Source organism: Phyllostomus hastatus, unplaced genomic scaffold (assembly GCF_019186645.2).
Source record: "Phyllostomus hastatus isolate PE091 unplaced genomic scaffold, TTU_PhHast_1.1 phas_contig_34, whole genome shotgun sequence".
Taxonomy (NCBI): Eukaryota; Metazoa; Chordata; class Mammalia; order Chiroptera; family Phyllostomidae; genus Phyllostomus; species Phyllostomus hastatus.
In genome coordinates, this window is record NW_025333857.1 from 61,162,736 (window position 1) to 61,179,157 (window position 16,422).

At 53.9% G+C, this 16,422-nt stretch overlaps 1 protein-coding gene across 4 annotated transcripts in view; it reads right to left on the minus strand.

The window, feature by feature from the left end:
* Window positions 1–16,422, minus strand: part of AKNA (AT-hook transcription factor) — a 51,658-nt gene that overhangs the window by 18,658 nt on the left and 16,578 nt on the right. For all 4 annotated transcript variants that reach the window (XM_045840613.1, XM_045840614.1, XM_045840611.1 and 1 more), the window contains exons 3-9: window positions 14,331–15,397; window positions 12,515–12,589; window positions 6,984–7,140; window positions 6,096–6,250; window positions 3,527–3,586; window positions 1,147–1,274; window positions 494–701 (exon numbers count right to left, since the gene is read on the minus strand). In XM_045840613.1, the coding sequence (XP_045696569.1) occupies window positions 494–701; window positions 1,147–1,274; window positions 3,527–3,586; window positions 6,096–6,250; window positions 6,984–7,140; window positions 12,515–12,589; window positions 14,331–15,397 (1,850 nt within the window). The remainder of the gene's footprint in view (window positions 1–493; window positions 702–1,146; window positions 1,275–3,526; window positions 3,587–6,095; window positions 6,251–6,983; window positions 7,141–12,514; window positions 12,590–14,330; window positions 15,398–16,422) is intronic.

Genomic DNA, 16,422 nt, shown 5'->3' on the forward strand with positions numbered 1-16,422 from the left:
CCTGGGCCCCCACCCGCCTCTCCAGCTGCATCTTTCAGGCAACTGCCCCTTCACTTTCAGACTCTAGCCACAGGCCCTTTGCATAGGCTGTTTTCCCCGCTGGATGGCTTCTTCCATACCTGGTAATTCCTATTCACCCTCAGATCTCATTTAAATATTATTTCCTCAAGGAAAGTTTATCTGAGCCCCCACCCAAATTCATTTATGTTACCCTGTAATCTACTCTCACAAAACCCTGTAATTCTCCTTCATAGCACTGATCAAAATTATAGTTAAATATCTGTATAATTAGTTCAACCAGACAGAAAACTCCATGAGGGTAGAAGCCACCCTTGTTTTTGCTTGTTTCCCAGCAAATCCCTTCCATGTGTCATGGGTCCTGGCATATGGTACATACTTCGTAAGTATGTAGTAAAGAAGTTAATTAATGAAGAAATGAAGGAAGGAAGGAAGAAAGGAGGGAACCAACCAGCACGATGGGGCAAAGAGGTACCTCTGGGCAGAGGGTCTGGCCGGCCGACGTGTGGGCTTGTCTCGAGGGAGAGGACAGGCTCGTTGGCCTGCGGGGGAAGGGCGAGGCTGGGGGGCTGTCCAGAGGTGAGTCTGACCCTGCTCGCTCAGGCTCCTGCTGGCTCTGTTCCATGTAGTCCTTCAACTCTTCCAGGCGAATTCCCAGCTGGAATATCTCCGCCTCCAGCTCCCTGGAATGGGAAACGGCAGCACTGGGAACCGGAGGTGGCAGCCACATCGGCATGTCTGGGAGATGGGCTTCCAAGCAGACCCCAGAGAACGCCCATGCGGGGGGGGGGGGGTCGATTTCCCTGGGATCAAGAGATCTCAGCCCAAGTCCCCCTCTGGCACCCATAGGCTATGGGACCTTGAGTAAATCCCTTCTCCCTCTGGCCTCAGTTTCCCCATTCTCCAATGAAGGGTTTCAGCTCTTATCTCCAAGGTCATTTCTCATTTCGGTGAGTCCAGAAGGACACAAATCTCAGCCTTCAGTATTCACCCATTTGCATATGTGGCTAATCAGGATAGGACTTCTCCTTGCTCCCCTAGTGCATAAATTATGAGGGTGAAGTGCACCCCTGCTGGTGACCGAGTGGGCACTCTCCCTCCTCCCTGGCCTCCCTCCCTAGCAAGTACCTGCCAGGATCAAACTTCTCAGGCATCCCCTCGGAGCCAGCGGGCTGCTGGGCCAGGTGCTGCTCCCTGCAGGCCTTCAGGTATTCTTCCTCCAGGGCCGAGTGGGCAGCCTTCAGCCGCTGGAAGCCCTGAAACCACACCAGGTGAGGAAGAGCTGAGTGCCCAGCCCCTGTGCATTCTATCCCTGTAGACGCAGGGCTGAGATGGTCCATGGACGCGCCACGGCACTCAGCCTGGGCCTGTGGAGGCCTCGGGGCCTCTGAGTCCCTGGGAGGCTGGGGCCCTCCGGAGCCCGCCCACCCTGATCGAGCTCTCTGCCGTCAGACTGGCGGGGCACAGTCTCGGCACCAGCTCCAGGGGGCACCAGTCCTTCCTGCATAGAACAACGAGAACCCCAATGTTCCGTGACAGTTGTAGTGTCAAATATGCCGTCACTGTGTCCCCAAAAGGACCTAGTACCAGAGACCTGTGGGTCTTCACTTATTTTTTATCCTCACCCAAGGCTATGTTTACTGATTTTAGAGAGAGAAAAGGAGAGAGAGAGAAAGGTGGAGGGAGAGAGAAGGGGGGAGGGGAGAGAGAGAGAGAGAGAGAGAGAGAGAGAGAGACACTGAGATTGACTGCCTGCCACTACGTGCCCTGACCGGAAACCAAACCTGCACCTGAGGTATGTACCCTGACTGATTGAACCCACAACCTTTTGGTGTACAGAACGGCACTCCAACCAACTGAGACACCCAGTCAGGATGGTCTTCATTCTTAATTTGCAACCCTGTGGGTTTGGGAACTTTAGTCATTCTTTCCCAAATCCTTACAGTCATGACGGATGATGTTATCACCGTCACACTACTGACACAGATAAGTAACATTACTGAGCCCTGAGGCTCTGGGCTAAAGCACTTCATTCCTTTGACCTTCAACACAACCCTAGTAGGATGGGTATATTATCATCTTCCTTTGAAGAGAAGGAAACAGGCACAAAGTTGGTGGTGGTCACACAATGAGAGAGCAAGTTATAGAGCAGATTTTGAACCTAGCCCTCTGGCTGCAGAGCTCTTGGACCTACCAATGATACCTGGCCCGCACAGTAAATGTGATAGTAGCTAACACGTGGCTAAAACCACGGGAGGTGGGATCATTAAACCTGGCACAGTATCATCCCATCCCACTCACTCTATGCTGACCACAGACTGAGGCCGAGGACAACCTAGCGCCTAGACCCCACAGTCCCCAGTCAAGCTCCATCTTCCAACAGGTCCCAACCTCCCTGTCTATGAAGGAATTAGCATAGAGGGGAAGAAAATGAACGGTTTTCATTTGTAAGGTCCTTGATCAGCCACTGAAAGCGATACAATATATATCACACATTAGTGATTGGAAAATGCACGTGGTGTCTCTACAATTATACGGGGAAAATACTTGCACCATAATTTTTTCTACCGGTGCGTTGCATCTGTCCCTCTGGGCCCTCGCCCTCCCCGCCTTGTTCTGTGCCTCGCGCATCAACGGGGCTCCCCAACCGCTGGCTTCCCGTGGGGTCTGTCCAGTGGGAGGCACCTGTGAGAGGTCACAGGGCAAGAGGAGAGAGACCCAGGAAGGGACGGCCCCGGGCAGGTGCTAGTCACTGGGTGTCCCTGTTCCCTGTCAGGCCCCTGATGCTACCACACCCCTGCTAACGGGCCCTTCATTGACCCCACACTCCCAGCTTTGAGGGCTCCATCTGCCCCTTTGGGACCCCGGCTGATGGAGCAGAAACTAAAGTTTACACAGAACAAGAGTTACCTAGCAATACCAAAGTCCAAAAGGAAGTAAGCCAATACTGGTTAGATCGGGGGTCTTCCCCATGATGACTCGCCGTCCCCTCCTACAAGTTTCAATTTTTGGGCAATTACTATCATACTAAAGAAAATAAAAAAGGAAAGGCCTCTTTCTGGTTGCTGAGAGCAGGGTAATTGGTGGGAAGCCATGCAGGGCAGTGATTATGACCCTGGACTTGGGAATCAACAGACCTGGGTCCCAGCTCTGCTGCCTGTTAGCTGTGTGGCCTGAAAGTCACCTCTCTGGGATTCAGTTCCATCCCCGTTAAATCGGGGTGATGACTGCGACTGCCTTGCTGGGTTGTTATGATAAAATGAAATCATGTACTCAAAAAGCTTGCCACGGTGCCTGGCTTAACATCATGGCTTACTAAGCGGTAACTACTGTGATATAATGATCATTATCATTGGAAAGCTAAGCAGAGGCTGTTTCTTCTAAATGGAGACACTGTGTCTGGGATTCTCTGGTCTGTCTTGCAGCAAGCGAGGCTTCAGAGACTCCAGGACAGGAGACAGAGCAGTTATTTGGCAGCTCAAAGGGCTTCTGCTGCAGTGGGCGGTACCTTGAGCTGATCCTGGGGCGTCAGCCGGCCTGCCTGCATCAGGCCCGCAAAGGACTCCACCTGGACAGTGGGAAGAGAAGGAAACACGCCCCATTAATCGGGACCCTGGAAGAGGAGTCCTACGGACTCTCGCACTCACCCACATTCACGCTTTGGCCCGGGGAGCTGGGTCCCGCCTTGGGATGTGGGTTTTCTGCCAAGCATGGAGAGGCACGTGCCAGAAATTGACTTCATCGCTGAACTCAGCCATGGGCAGCCTTGGGAAAATTAAAGGGGAACCTCCAGGAACTTATCAGCGCAAAGCCCACTCATTCAGGTGCGTGAAGACCCCTTTAAGGCGGGATATTCCCTGCGGCATGGTGGGGGGGTGGGGTGGGGTGCGTGTCGGGGGAACAGTTTAAACTCCTGTCTGTGGAATAGTGTGCAGACTGCAAGAAGAGAAAGGCATGTGTACATGTTCTGATGTATAAATGCCCCCAAGACCTACTTCTAAGCATTAAAAGTAGGGGGGTAAAAAAGGTACAGGACAGGGTTTCTAGTACGCTACCGACTGTATAAAATATGTGGAGACTAAAAAAGGAAAAAACATAAATACAATTGCTTTTATACAATAAACTGTCTCTAGAAAGATGCAAGAAACTGAAACATTAATTGCTTCTGGGGAGAACTGGGCGGCAGAAAGACAAGGGTGTCCCTCGAACTTTGAACAACATGAATGTATTGCCTACCCAGGAAGAACTATTCAAACTGGGGACATTCAAAAAGCCAAGGTACCGTATAGCTGTGTGACCATTTCTACAAACGCAGGTGTGGGTGTTGCACATTTCTGCACGAGACAGAAGGGCAAGGGTGGGAGCAAAGACTTTTCCCTGAACACACTCGTGCACTGTGTGAGGGTCTTTGACACGTGCATCTCTTTCCTTTACAACTATTTTGAAACATAATAGGAAAAAGGCAAAAGATGATTTGGGGATCATTTCTGGTAAAGCTCTATGGAAATCAGTGTTGAAAAGTAACATAGAAATTTATAGAATTATATAATCTACATAACATGAAATAAGAATGTCAGGGAGGCTCACATCTAATTTCAAATTTCCTAGTGATCATATTGAAAGTGTAGAAAAAGGTGAGTTAAATTGAATATATTTTATAAATCTCAAATATTATTTCGACATGCAATCCATGTAATTATCTGTGAGGTATTTTACATTCCTTTTGTTTCACGGAGTCCTTGAAATCCAGCACGTGGTTTCCACTTACAGAGCCCCTCGGGCTGGACTGGCCAAGCACTCAACAGCCACATGATCAGTGGCTCCTGTATGAGACAGTCCAGCTCTGGCTCATTAGGGGTCAGCCGGTGCCCCAGCTCCTGCTCGGTGTGATGCCCTTGGCTTTGCTTCCCTTTACAACACACAGGACAGGGAGAAACCTCTCTGCAGTGACAGGACCCAGAACAGCGTTGCTGTTCGTGCTATTACAACAGGGATGAGCCTGGAACATTATGTCGAGTGAAAGAAGCCAGACACAGAAGGACGACTACTACATGAAATGTCCAGGGCAGGCAAACCCCAGAGGCAGAAAGCGGATGAGCAGCCACCAGGGGATGGAGGAAGGGGAATGGGGAGTGACTGCTAAGTAGATAAGGAGTTTCTTACTGGATGATGAAAATGTTCTGAAGTTGATTGTGGTGCTGGTGCGTGACTGGGACTACAGTAAAAATGACCGAACCACTAACTCTAAATGGGTGAATTGTACCTCAAGAAAGCTGTTACCAAAAAAAAGGAAGGAAGGAAGGAAGGAGAAAGGAAGAAAAGAAAAAAGGAAAGGAAAGGAAAGGAAAAAAGAAAAAAGAAAAAAGAAAAAAGAAAAAAAGAAAGGAATGTTGGTATTTCTCTAAAGGAACTCATTTTCAGAACATGGTGTTGTATATAATTACTCCATTTCCCTTTTTGCGTTGACAACTAGGAAGCTCAAAGCCAAACATGAATCTGGTAGTGTTCAGGGTCCAACAGAATACTTTGTTTACTCACTTCACCCTGAGTTCACTTTATTTTGTTTTTCTACCCTTACTTCCTTTCTGCCCCAGTTTGCTCACTTCCGTTTGTGTGATGTGGTTATAATGCATGTTTTTTCTAAGCCACTTTCAGAATAAGGCCAAGTGTGTAGTTATAAACAGACTCACAAAACAATTCACCATTATTTAGACTGTTCGATGAAAATATACAGGCCCTTTGAGAGGTGAGTGAGAGTTGGCTTCTGTAATGAAACAAACTAAGAAAGTGGGGTGATGTATCCTGAGGGGGAACGGTCGAGTGGAGGTTCCGTTACCCTTCCAGAATCCTGAGGGCCGAGCATGCCCCGGAGGCAAACCAGGAGACATTTGCAAGCACAACAGGAGAGAGTTTGATGAGATGCAGTGCCACAGAGGGACTTAAACCTAGCACTGGCTGAATGGAGGAGGCTGAGCCAGGGGAGAGGCTCCCATCTTTGACATGATCAAGTTAGCAGGCGGAGGCTCTGCTTCCTCCAAGTGACTCACGCCCCCTGGTGAAGCTGGGGTTCTGCTCACCTTGGCCAGGAACCGACTAGCTTGCGAAGCCAGCGCCTGGGTCCTCTCTGCTGAGGGCTGGTCCTGAGCGACGCCTGGGTTCTCCGGAAGCCACCCTGGGGTGGGTGCGCTGAAGGGCGAGGAGGGGCTCGGGTCTCCTTGAGCCGACGACCACCCTGGGCGGCAGAAAGGAATACGCAACCACTGAACACTGGAGCCAAGAACAGCGCTTCCTGGGGCTGAGGGACGGATGCCACACCTCAAGACCATTGCCTCCATCGTCAGGTCACAGCTCAGTGATCTCGTGATCACACCTCCCTCACGCAGGCCCACAGACGTGGGCTGGGCAGCACTGTCCCCATTCACAGGAGAGAACACAGTCTGGATCTGCTCAGAACCACACAGCTGGAGCCCAGTCAGGCCTCGGTGCTCCCAGTCAACAGTGTGGGCTCACACTCAGAAAGAGGCAAGTTCCAGTCCTAGCCCGCTCCCCCCACCTTGCAGTGGTGGGGCCTTCAGCCTGTGCTCACCTCTCCAGGCCTTGGTCTCTCTAACTGCCCAGGGGTAACATCAGCATGCACGCAGCCATGGGGATTAACTGGGACCATGTGTGGCAAGGCTGGGAGCCCCCATATGTGCTCCACAGTGACAACACTCTTTGTCATGCAACTCTTCCAAGATCACCCAGTTGCCAAGTGGCAGAGGCGTGCCCCAGGCTGCTGTGGCTTAAAGTGGGACACTTTCCACATCTCCATTTGACCCGTTCAAGTCTAAGGGCCCAGAAAACGGCCTCATATCTCTCCCTCCCCTGGCCTGAGGCCAGTGCCAGCCCAGGGTGATCCGAGGGCCCCCAGAGCAGACTCACAGGCCGCAGGGGCCCTCCCTCCATGTCTCCTCTCACAGACTCACCCGACACCTCAGGGGCCTGCAGGGCCTCGGTGGGCCCCGGCCACCGCTGCACAGAATGGGGTTGTGGGATGGTGAAGGACAAGACCTTGGTCCCCGGGGGCACCATCCCTGTGCAGATGCTGTGGCTGGGCTGGGGCGGGTCCGAGTAGAGGTTCACCTGTCAGGGAGAGAGGCACAGGGAGAGCCAAGTCAGGGCTGGGGCAAACCCACCCAAAAGGCCTTACCTTCACTCACACTGTCACTCAGGCACTCAACAAACATGCCTGTGATAATAAATGCCACCTTTTGTGGAGCCCTTGGGTGGGGGAGCCAAAGACTGGGCCAAGGGCTGACATTTCATTCTCTTTCTCTCTCTCTCTCTTAAAGACTTTATTTATTTATTGTTAGAGAGGGGAAGGGAAAGACTTTATTTATTTATTTTTAGAGAGGGGAAGGGAAAGACTTTATTTATTTATTTTCAGAGAGGGGAAGGGAAAAAAATAGAGGAAGAGAAACACCAATGTGTGGTTGCCTCTCATGCACCCCTTACTAGAGACCGGGCCCATAACCCAGGCACGTGCCCTAGACTTGGAATCGAACCAGCAACCCTTTGGTTCGCAGGACAGCACTCAATCCACTGAGCCACACCAGCCAGGGCTCATTTCTCTCTTTATGGAAGTCCCCAAAGGGAGGTAGGGCAGGGACCATAATTCCCATTCTACAGGAGAGAAAACTGAGACTCAGAGGGGTTAAGTCACTAACTCAAAACCTCCAGCCGATAAACCCTTGGGCTGGGATTATAACCTGTCTTTGATCCCGGAGTCTATGTTTTTTTATGTTAATAATTTAAAAATAATATTTATTATAATAACAGTATAACCATAATATTATAATCAATATAATATTTAACATAAAGCAAATATGACTATATTATAATAATATAACACTTATTAATAAAAACTTTCTAACAATATCGTACTGCTAATATCAGCCATTAAGGCTGTTCAAATGAATGAGTAAACCAACAACTCAATGCATTACTCTCTCAGTAGCAGCCGATCGTCATCATCAAAGGCACATTTGACGTAGTAAGCAGCCTGGTTGTGTGAGAGGTGTCTAGGGTCAGGTGGCCGGCCAAGGACGCGCAGACTCGGAGGAGGCCCACGTGCCGCCCGGTGGTTCAGAGCAGGGTCGGCAACCTACGGTCTGCTTCGTGAGCAAGGTTGCAGAGAGCACAGGTCTGCTCGTTTGTTTAGGGGTTTGTTGTGTACAGTTACTTTCCTGCTACAACTGCAGAGCTGAGAGCTGTTACTATGGAGACTGTGTGGTCCACAAAGACAAAAATATTTACTATTTGGCCCTCAGCAGAGAAAAGTTTGCTGACCCCTAGCTCAGCGTGGGAGCTCTGCAGAGCCTGGACTCCTGACCACCTTCGAGTCCTAGAGCAGCTGACTTAACCAGCCTCTCTGTGCACGGAGTGAGTGCTCAGTGAACAGCAGCCTCACATTCCCCACCACCATCATCACCACGGTCACCTCCGTGATCACCACCACCGCCGTCATCACTGTAATCCCCACCGGTATCATCACTGCCTTCATCACCATCATCATCACCACTGACTACCCCCCATCTCCACCCCCTACCCCCTGCAGGCAGGTCCCTGGAAAAGCCACTCCCCTGAGGTACCTCAGTGCTCCCTGTTCCTTAAGGTGTCAGGCAGCTTATCTTACTGCCTGGCGCTTCCCCAGGGCCAGGAGAGGGCAGTTCAGGGTGGGCCTGGTAGAGGGAGCGCCCGGGCCCCCAGGCAGGCAGCCCATCCCTGCTTAAGCTGCTCTTCACGTCCTGGTTGTGGCAGAAAAATCTGCTCCAAAGTGAGGGACAATGGCCCTGCACTGCTTGGGCATGCTCCGCACCACCCCCCCTCGCCGCCCCACAATCCCACACCCCTACCCTGCCTCCAGCTGCCTCCTCCTCTTTCAGGCCCAGCCTCTGATGAGAACAAAGCTGGATTTTAATAATCCCCTCAGCCATCTGCTCAGACCCAACTACGGGGCCCTGCCCACCAGCACCCCTCTCTTCCCGGGGTGACCCAAATCTGGGGGAAGACCAGCCCCCCATGTCACTCCCTGTCCCACCTGCCCCTCCCCTGGCCTCAGACCCGCCCACAGGAACAAGCAGCTTTCAGCACGAGGCCGCATTGTTTTAGGGGCCAGAAGAGCGTGAAGCAGAGGGGCCATAGACTTGTGCGGATGCCCTGAATCCAGGGGCTGAAGGCAGCTGTGGGCAGCTACTGAGCCGTCTCCTAGAACACAGCTGGGGCCCACCCTGGGGCTCCAGCGCGCCCCTTTTAAGTCAGGGTGTCCCACGGTGGCCCCAGAAGCTGGACTAGCTTCCTCAGCGGGGTTGTCAGTGAGCGGTGAATCAGTGAGTGCGGGGGAACATTGGGTTAAATAACTGACTGTACTCTGCACAGATGGGTTTCCCACTGCCTTTAAAATGCTAATGGGCTTTATGAATGGGGTGAGGGGGGGAAGGAGTGGAGAGAAAGGAACTGTTTCCCAACCCCTCTGAATATAGAAACCTCTCTCTTGCCCCCAAGACCTACTACATCCCACCTCCACCAGGGGCTTCTGGACCAACGAGTAGCTGTCCGAACATACACTTTTAGGAAAGCCAGTTTTCTGTTATCCTGATTCTTTCTGGTGTGATTTCTGGTCTCCTCAGCCTCCCAGATGCCCCGGATGCTTAGAGGCAGCTGAGATGGGGGACAGAGGCTGCAGGGAGGTGGCACCAGGACACCGAATGTGTGAGATCACCGTAAACTCTGGCCCTACGCTGGTGTGGAGAACAGAGCCCCGGCTCCCGGCCCCACCCAGTCCGGATCCAGGGATGCTCCCCAGCCAGGCCATGGGACTTCCTGGACAGCCTCCCCAGCTGCAGAACCCAGAGCCTGGTTCTGCTAGACGGTGTGGCGTTAGCAGTGGGCTTTGGGGCCGGACTGCGTGGCTCATGCCCCAGCTCTGACCCCTACTTACTGAGTGATCGTGGGCAAACTGCTTACCCTCCTGTGTCTGAGTCTCCCCCATGGTAAACCCCTTAGGGTAGTGGCCAGTAAACCTCACTTATTACTATTCTTATTCTCACTGCGACACCATCACCCTGCCTGGTCCCTACACGTCTGCTGTGCAGGGTCTGTTGTTGCACTTGCCCAGAATGGGGAGGAGCACCCACTTTGGAATCAGGCAGGCCTAGGTTAAAACCCCAACTTGTGATCCATTGCCAGCTGCGGGATGTAGAGCAAACCACTCCACCTGACTGAGCCTCAGTTTTCTCTTGAAAAGAGGACGGAAGGAGGTAACCCTGGCAGTGCACTTGGCCTTGGCCTGGCACCTTCTCCCTGCTCAGCAAAGGCCAGTCTCCTTTCCCTGGGCCCCCACTGTTGCTGACTATCTACCCTGGGTGTCCAGGGCAACATCTTTAGCCTGGCTCCCTCCCTAGGGGGCTCTGAGCAGAGTGAGGGGCTCAGCAGATCCGGGGGGGGCTCACTCCAGCCAGCTCAGCCTAGAGGAGCAGGAACACGCCCACCTCCCTGACACGGGCTCTGAGCAGAAAGCCCCGCCAGCGTCTCCCAAGCCTGCAGGGTTGAGTCTGCAGAGCCCCGGACAGGGTGAGAGGCCTGGCTGGAAGCCCTCAGCCCCGTGGGACTGGCCACACCCCTTCCACCTGGGCTCCGTGTCCTCAGCACGCTGGCACGGTGGGCCCTGCCCTGCTACTCCCCAGGGCGCTGTGAGACTGGGGGTCCAGGAGCACACTGTCCCCCTTCTAGAAGGGTCCAGCTAACCTGTGCCCACCCTTCTCTTGAGGAGGACCCACAGGCCAAGGAGTCCTTTCCCTGGGAAGTGGGAGTGGGTGAGCTGGCACCAGACCACTCCCAGCCTCTCCCACCTTCGTTCCTGATGGTCAATTGCTAGGCCCAGGTGACCACATAGAGGGAGACACCAGTCCCCACTGGGTTAGGGGAGTTCCCATGAGAGGAGGCACTACGGCTGTCCTCCCACCGTGTCCACCCCTGCTCGTGCCTGCACCGAGCCTGGCACACGGACACCCAGTCAGCACCTTCCTAGTGACGCTTTTAATAAAATGATAGTCCCTGTCTCTAAGGAAGAACTTGCCAGGGGCCAGGTCCGTGCTCTCCCTACACTGTACCAACTCATTTCCTCCATGAGTGAAGGAGGAACAGAAGGGAGAGAGGGAGGAGATGCTTTGAGCCTCTGCTCCTGACCGTGACCTTTGGCAGCCTCTGCCCGTCCTGGGGTCCCAGTTCTCCCATCTGCGAGACAGGGAGCTGTGGACTTGGACCTGATGACCAGTTCCTTGTCCCTAGGACCTCCTAAGGGTCTGCAGTCATGAGAACGTGGTTTCCAGGAGAGGGTGCCTCACCCAACCCCTCTACTGTCCTCCCAGCACCTCCGACCCTTCCACCCCTGAATCTGGCTCAGCAGTTCAGAGCTGTAGGGAGGCTTAAGATACTGGGGAGAGTCCACTGGCTTCCAGGAGGAAGGGATGATTAACTCCCTTTTACAGATGGCCCCAGGAGACTGGGGTGGGAAGGGACCTGCCTGTGTGTGAGGCCGGTGTGGGGACGCAGAGCACTGCTCCTAGGACAGGGCCGCTTTCTCATCACGACTGTCTCTGAGCACACTTCAGAGAGGCACCGTGGCGGGGGAGGGGTCCTGGGGCGTGTCAGGGGCAGGCCCATGTGGGGGGGCCCATGAGGGGAGGCCAGGGAGAGGGAGGGTCTACCTCCCTGCAGCTCAGCTCCCACCCCGTCCTCCACTGCTACTTGATGGGGCAAGAGCAGGGAGGAGGAGGGCAGGAAACCACAGGGGCTGCCACAGGTCTCACTTCCTGCCTCACACCAGAAAAGGGGAAGGTCTCACAGCTTCCTCCCAAGTTGGGGTGGGGGCTGGGCAAGATAGCGGCCAGCTCAGTTTGGGTGGGTGCATTTCTCCCTCCATGCTCCCCTGCCACATGCGTGGCACTCACTCAGCATTCAGTCACGGGATGAGGGCAGAGGTTATGGCCAATGGTGGGGAAGAAGACAAAGTCACGACCCCAGAAGGATCAGGTGGGGAAACACCCACAGGGCAGGGGTGGGGGGACTAAGAAGAAATTCTGTGCTTCCTCCTTGAGGCTCAGAGAGCCTAAGTAACTGCCTTAAGGTCACACAGCTTACCTGTGATGGATTTAGGAATCAAGCCCAGGTGATCTTAACCTAGACCTCATCTAGGAAACAGTTTCTGATGGCATCCCTAGGATTCTAGAATTCAAGGACATCTAAGCTCATCAACGATAAAGGCCTCTGAGCCTGAAGACTGCTGGCCAAGGTCACGGACTGAGTGACCTTGTAGTAGAACAAGGAAGGACTGGGTTCCACTATCCCTACAAGGCAGGTGCCAGGAGGCAAGAGGCAATGGCCCTGCCACAGACTTTGAAAAAGTGTCACCTGCCGGGAGCCAGGGCCCACCCCTCCAACCCCCGCAGCCGGGTACCTTGGCTCCCAGGCGCAGCTGGTCGATGGTGTTCTCAGCCTCAGCGTACTTGGTGAGGAGCTTGTGGTAGTCCTCCTGCAGGAAAGAGACAGCACAGTGGTCACCTGCCCAGGCTCCTCGCTGCGAGGCCCCTCACAGGGAATCTCCCCCGCGGAAGGGACTCCTGAGTCCCTCAAAGTGAAAAACCTCCAGAGTTGGGACCTGAGAGACCCTTTCAGGCTCATGTGTAATGCGGACCCCCGTGGCCAAATTCTGGAGTGTCCGAGGCAGCGGGACAACTCACCCACCAGCCCTTCCACCGTCCCCAGCAACGGGTCGGGGGCAGGGCCTCGGGGCTGCTCTACCGCCACACGCAACCCCATCGCAGAGGACCGCAACTCCTCCCGTCCAGATTCCCTGCCCATCTGTGGGCTCCGTGCGTGAGGCCCACGTCTGTCTTCCCCACTGCCCCGTCTGCTGCTTGAATAGTATGTGCTTCATGAGCACACTTTGACAGATGAATGAATGAGTGGTCACGGGCCCCCTTGGTAGAAAAATAGAAGACTTGAAAACGACAGTTGCATCTACTCGGAGTCACTACTTACCTTAAACAACACTGAAGAGCTTCATTAAAATGAGGGAGAAAAGCAACAACAAACGTCACCAGTTACCTCTGAAGGGTGCGAGGGAAGTGACGCATCGTTCTGAAAACCAGTAACTAGGACAGAATCCAGCATTTCTCCTGTCTTCCCCATGTGAACTAGATGACTTGGTGACCAAATAGTGGATGAGGGGAACGTTTTACTCTGCAGAAAATCCCCATCAGATGAACGCAGAAGGAATGACAGCATGAGGATGCTACCATTTGTCGCCCCAAATGCAGGACTGGGCCAAGGAAGTGGCCACCGGCAGCTGCTCACACCACAGTTGAGGTCAGCAGGCGTCCTCTGCCTCCTGAGGGGGCCACCCAGGATGTGCTGTTACCCCAAACTCCCTAACCCCCTGCCTATGTGGTGCTCGTGGTCTGGAGGGGAGACACACAGGTGATGACGACCGGAAGAGCCCTCCAGCTCTAAACTGACCACGTGCAGGACAGAGGGGCACAGGAAGAGACACTGTGAGCGTGTGCAGGACAGAACTGGCTCCTTAACAAATGCGTTACAAGGAAGAAAAAAATTTGAAAAGGAAGAAAGAAAAGAAGGAGAGAAAAAGAAAAAAAAAAGAAAAAAAGGGAGGGGCTCGAAAGACCCAGTGGCCAAATGCCATGTGTGAGCTGTGTTTGGATCCAATTCGAACCCACTAAGACAAACAAGCCAGTTACGGGACACACAGGGAGATCTGAACGCTGGCTGGATATTGGATAATATTAAGGAATTGGTGCCAACTTTAGGCAGGATAACGGTTGTGCGGTTATGTTTAAGGCAGAATTCTTATCTTTCAATGTGCATAGTAAAACATTTTTGAATCAAACGATCTGATGCTGGAAATGTACTTCGAAATACCCCAGCAGGGTGGGCGGGGCAAGGGGTGAGCCATGGATGGAAGCTGGGTGATGGAGATGGGGGGCTCATTATATACTTTTTTCTCTTGCGTATGTTTCAAATTTTTTCATAGCAGAAGCTCAAAACAAACCAACATGGACTATCCTGGCAGCATGGGTGTGCTCACCTCTCTCTGAGCAAAGGGCTTGGGGCTATCTTCATGGCTGGGGGTATAACCTCTTCACCAGCAGGGGGCTCCTGGCCTGGCCCAAGGCCCCCCCATCCTTACCAGCCTCCAGCCCTCCCAGGCCAGCGTGTGCCTTGGGGACACGCCCATAGAAATGAGTCTGGCTTACCTGGAGCTGATGGACCAGCTTGGTGGCTTGTTCGGGCGTCTGAAATTCTTGGGGCACCCCCATGAATGGGGGGGTAGGAGGTGGGCCCTTTCCCGAGCAGGCTTCTTCACTGCTCAGCAGCACCTCCCGCACAATCTCGGCGGGCGACTTGAAGATCAGGGGTCTGCCAGGGTCCCGAGGCTGCTTGCTGCGGCTCCTGGCCTTGGGCGGGTGGTAACTCTCATCTTTGGGGAATCTTACCCGGGGTGCCACCTTGGAGAAGTCAGGGAGCGGGTAGTTCAGCCGCCCCCGGCCGTACTTGGGGGCATCCGAAGATGAGTGGCCAGCCACAGTGGCTCCCTCCCTGGGTGGTGGCCTGTCCTGCCGGGCAGGCCCAGGCCGAGGATTCGGGGGGCTGACGGAGCCGGTGAATCGGGAAGGGAGCGCCTTAGGTGATGTCCGTGTCCGCTTCCAGGCTTGGTCCCCCGGCCGAGGGCAGGAGAGGCTGGGAGTCTCTCTCCTCCATCTGTCTTCAGGACACTGGAGGCTGTGGGCTCGGGGTGCTGAGGAGTCCTGGAATTCCGAGGGGGTTGCCAGAGCAACGCTCCCTCCAGTTCTGCCGTCTGAATTGAGGAGGCGGTGACGGGGGCTCTGTGGCAGAGCTTCGGCCAGGGCAGTGGGCTGGGGGCCGTCGGTCTCTCCTTCCCAGGTAGAACCAAGGCTGTCACTGGGGTGGCCGAGGCTCACAGTCCCACTGCTCCAGGACCTGGCAGAGCTGAGGTCAACAGTTGGGTTGACCTCAGAATGTTCTGGAAGTCTGTCTCCACTGGCTTTTTTGCCAGACGCCACCCAGCCTGTGGCCCGATCCCACCCCAGAGCCGTGGGGCTGGTGTTTCCATTGTTCCCGGAGCAGAGACCAGCCTCGGACCCCAACCCTGGGGGGCTCCCTCCAGCCTCTTCAGCCTCAGGCTCTCCGAGGGCCGCATCGGGCTCCTCTCCGGTCATGTCCAGTGCAGGATCCTGCTGGGGGAGCCAGCTGAGAGGCAAGTTGGAACTTTCTGGGCTGTCCACATGCTCTGCTTCAAACTCTGGAAAGAGAGTCAGTCACTTAGCATGTGTTGGGTCTGGACTGACTGTGGAATGTTGCCTAAGTCATTGTTCCGCTCTGGGCGCTCGTCTCCTCATCTCATCACCGTAAGATTCCCAGTAAGGCCCAGCCCACATGGCCACGTGCTTCCCTAACCTCCTCTGGTTGTCTCCATGGTCCTCCACACTCAGCCCCCAAAGCTGGTTATCCCCCCTCCCTGTGTTTCCCATCCCAGCAAATGGCAATACCATCCCACCCAGTTGCACAAGCCAGAAACCTGGGAGGCATCCTTGCCCCGTCACTGCCAGAATACTGCCTGTCACCAAGACCTCCTACAGCTATCAAACTCACCTACTGCTCTGCAGTCCAGCACCACCACCTTTGCCCAAGATGACATCCTCTGTCACCTGGGAGCACCGCTGTAGCCACCTAATCATCTCCTCAATCCTCGTCCTCACCCACCATCTGAACCCTCATCAATATCTTCCTGCTGTTCCCAGCATAGAGCTGAGCCTTTAATATAGTCCTGAGGTCCCTGCCTCCGGCCCCCATTAGCTCTCCTGGTCCATCTCTCTCCAGGGTCCCCCTTGGTCTCTCCCGGCTCCAGTCACACCCCATGCTCTCCCGCCCCAGGGCCTCTGTGCATGCCGGTCCCTCTGCCAGGGTCCTTTTTACCTCCCTTGGCCTAGCTGCCTATTTGTTCTTCAGACATTAGCTCAGCCTTGACAAGAAGTTTTCTCACATCTCCCACACTAGGACGAATTCTCCCTCAATACGTTTTCAGAAGACTGAATACCTTTACTTTGAAATACTTATCACAGCGACAGTTTTCCACTTGCTTATGTGATTGTGTCATTAATATCCCCGCCCCCCACTAGACTTCGAGTTCCATGAACATAAGGATACTCTCTGTTTTCATTTACTATCGTGTCTGCAGAGTAGGTGCTCAATACCTGAGCACCTACTGAGTGGAAAGAAGAAAAGAAAGGGAGGGAAGGAGGGCAATAACATAGGCAAAGCTCCCAG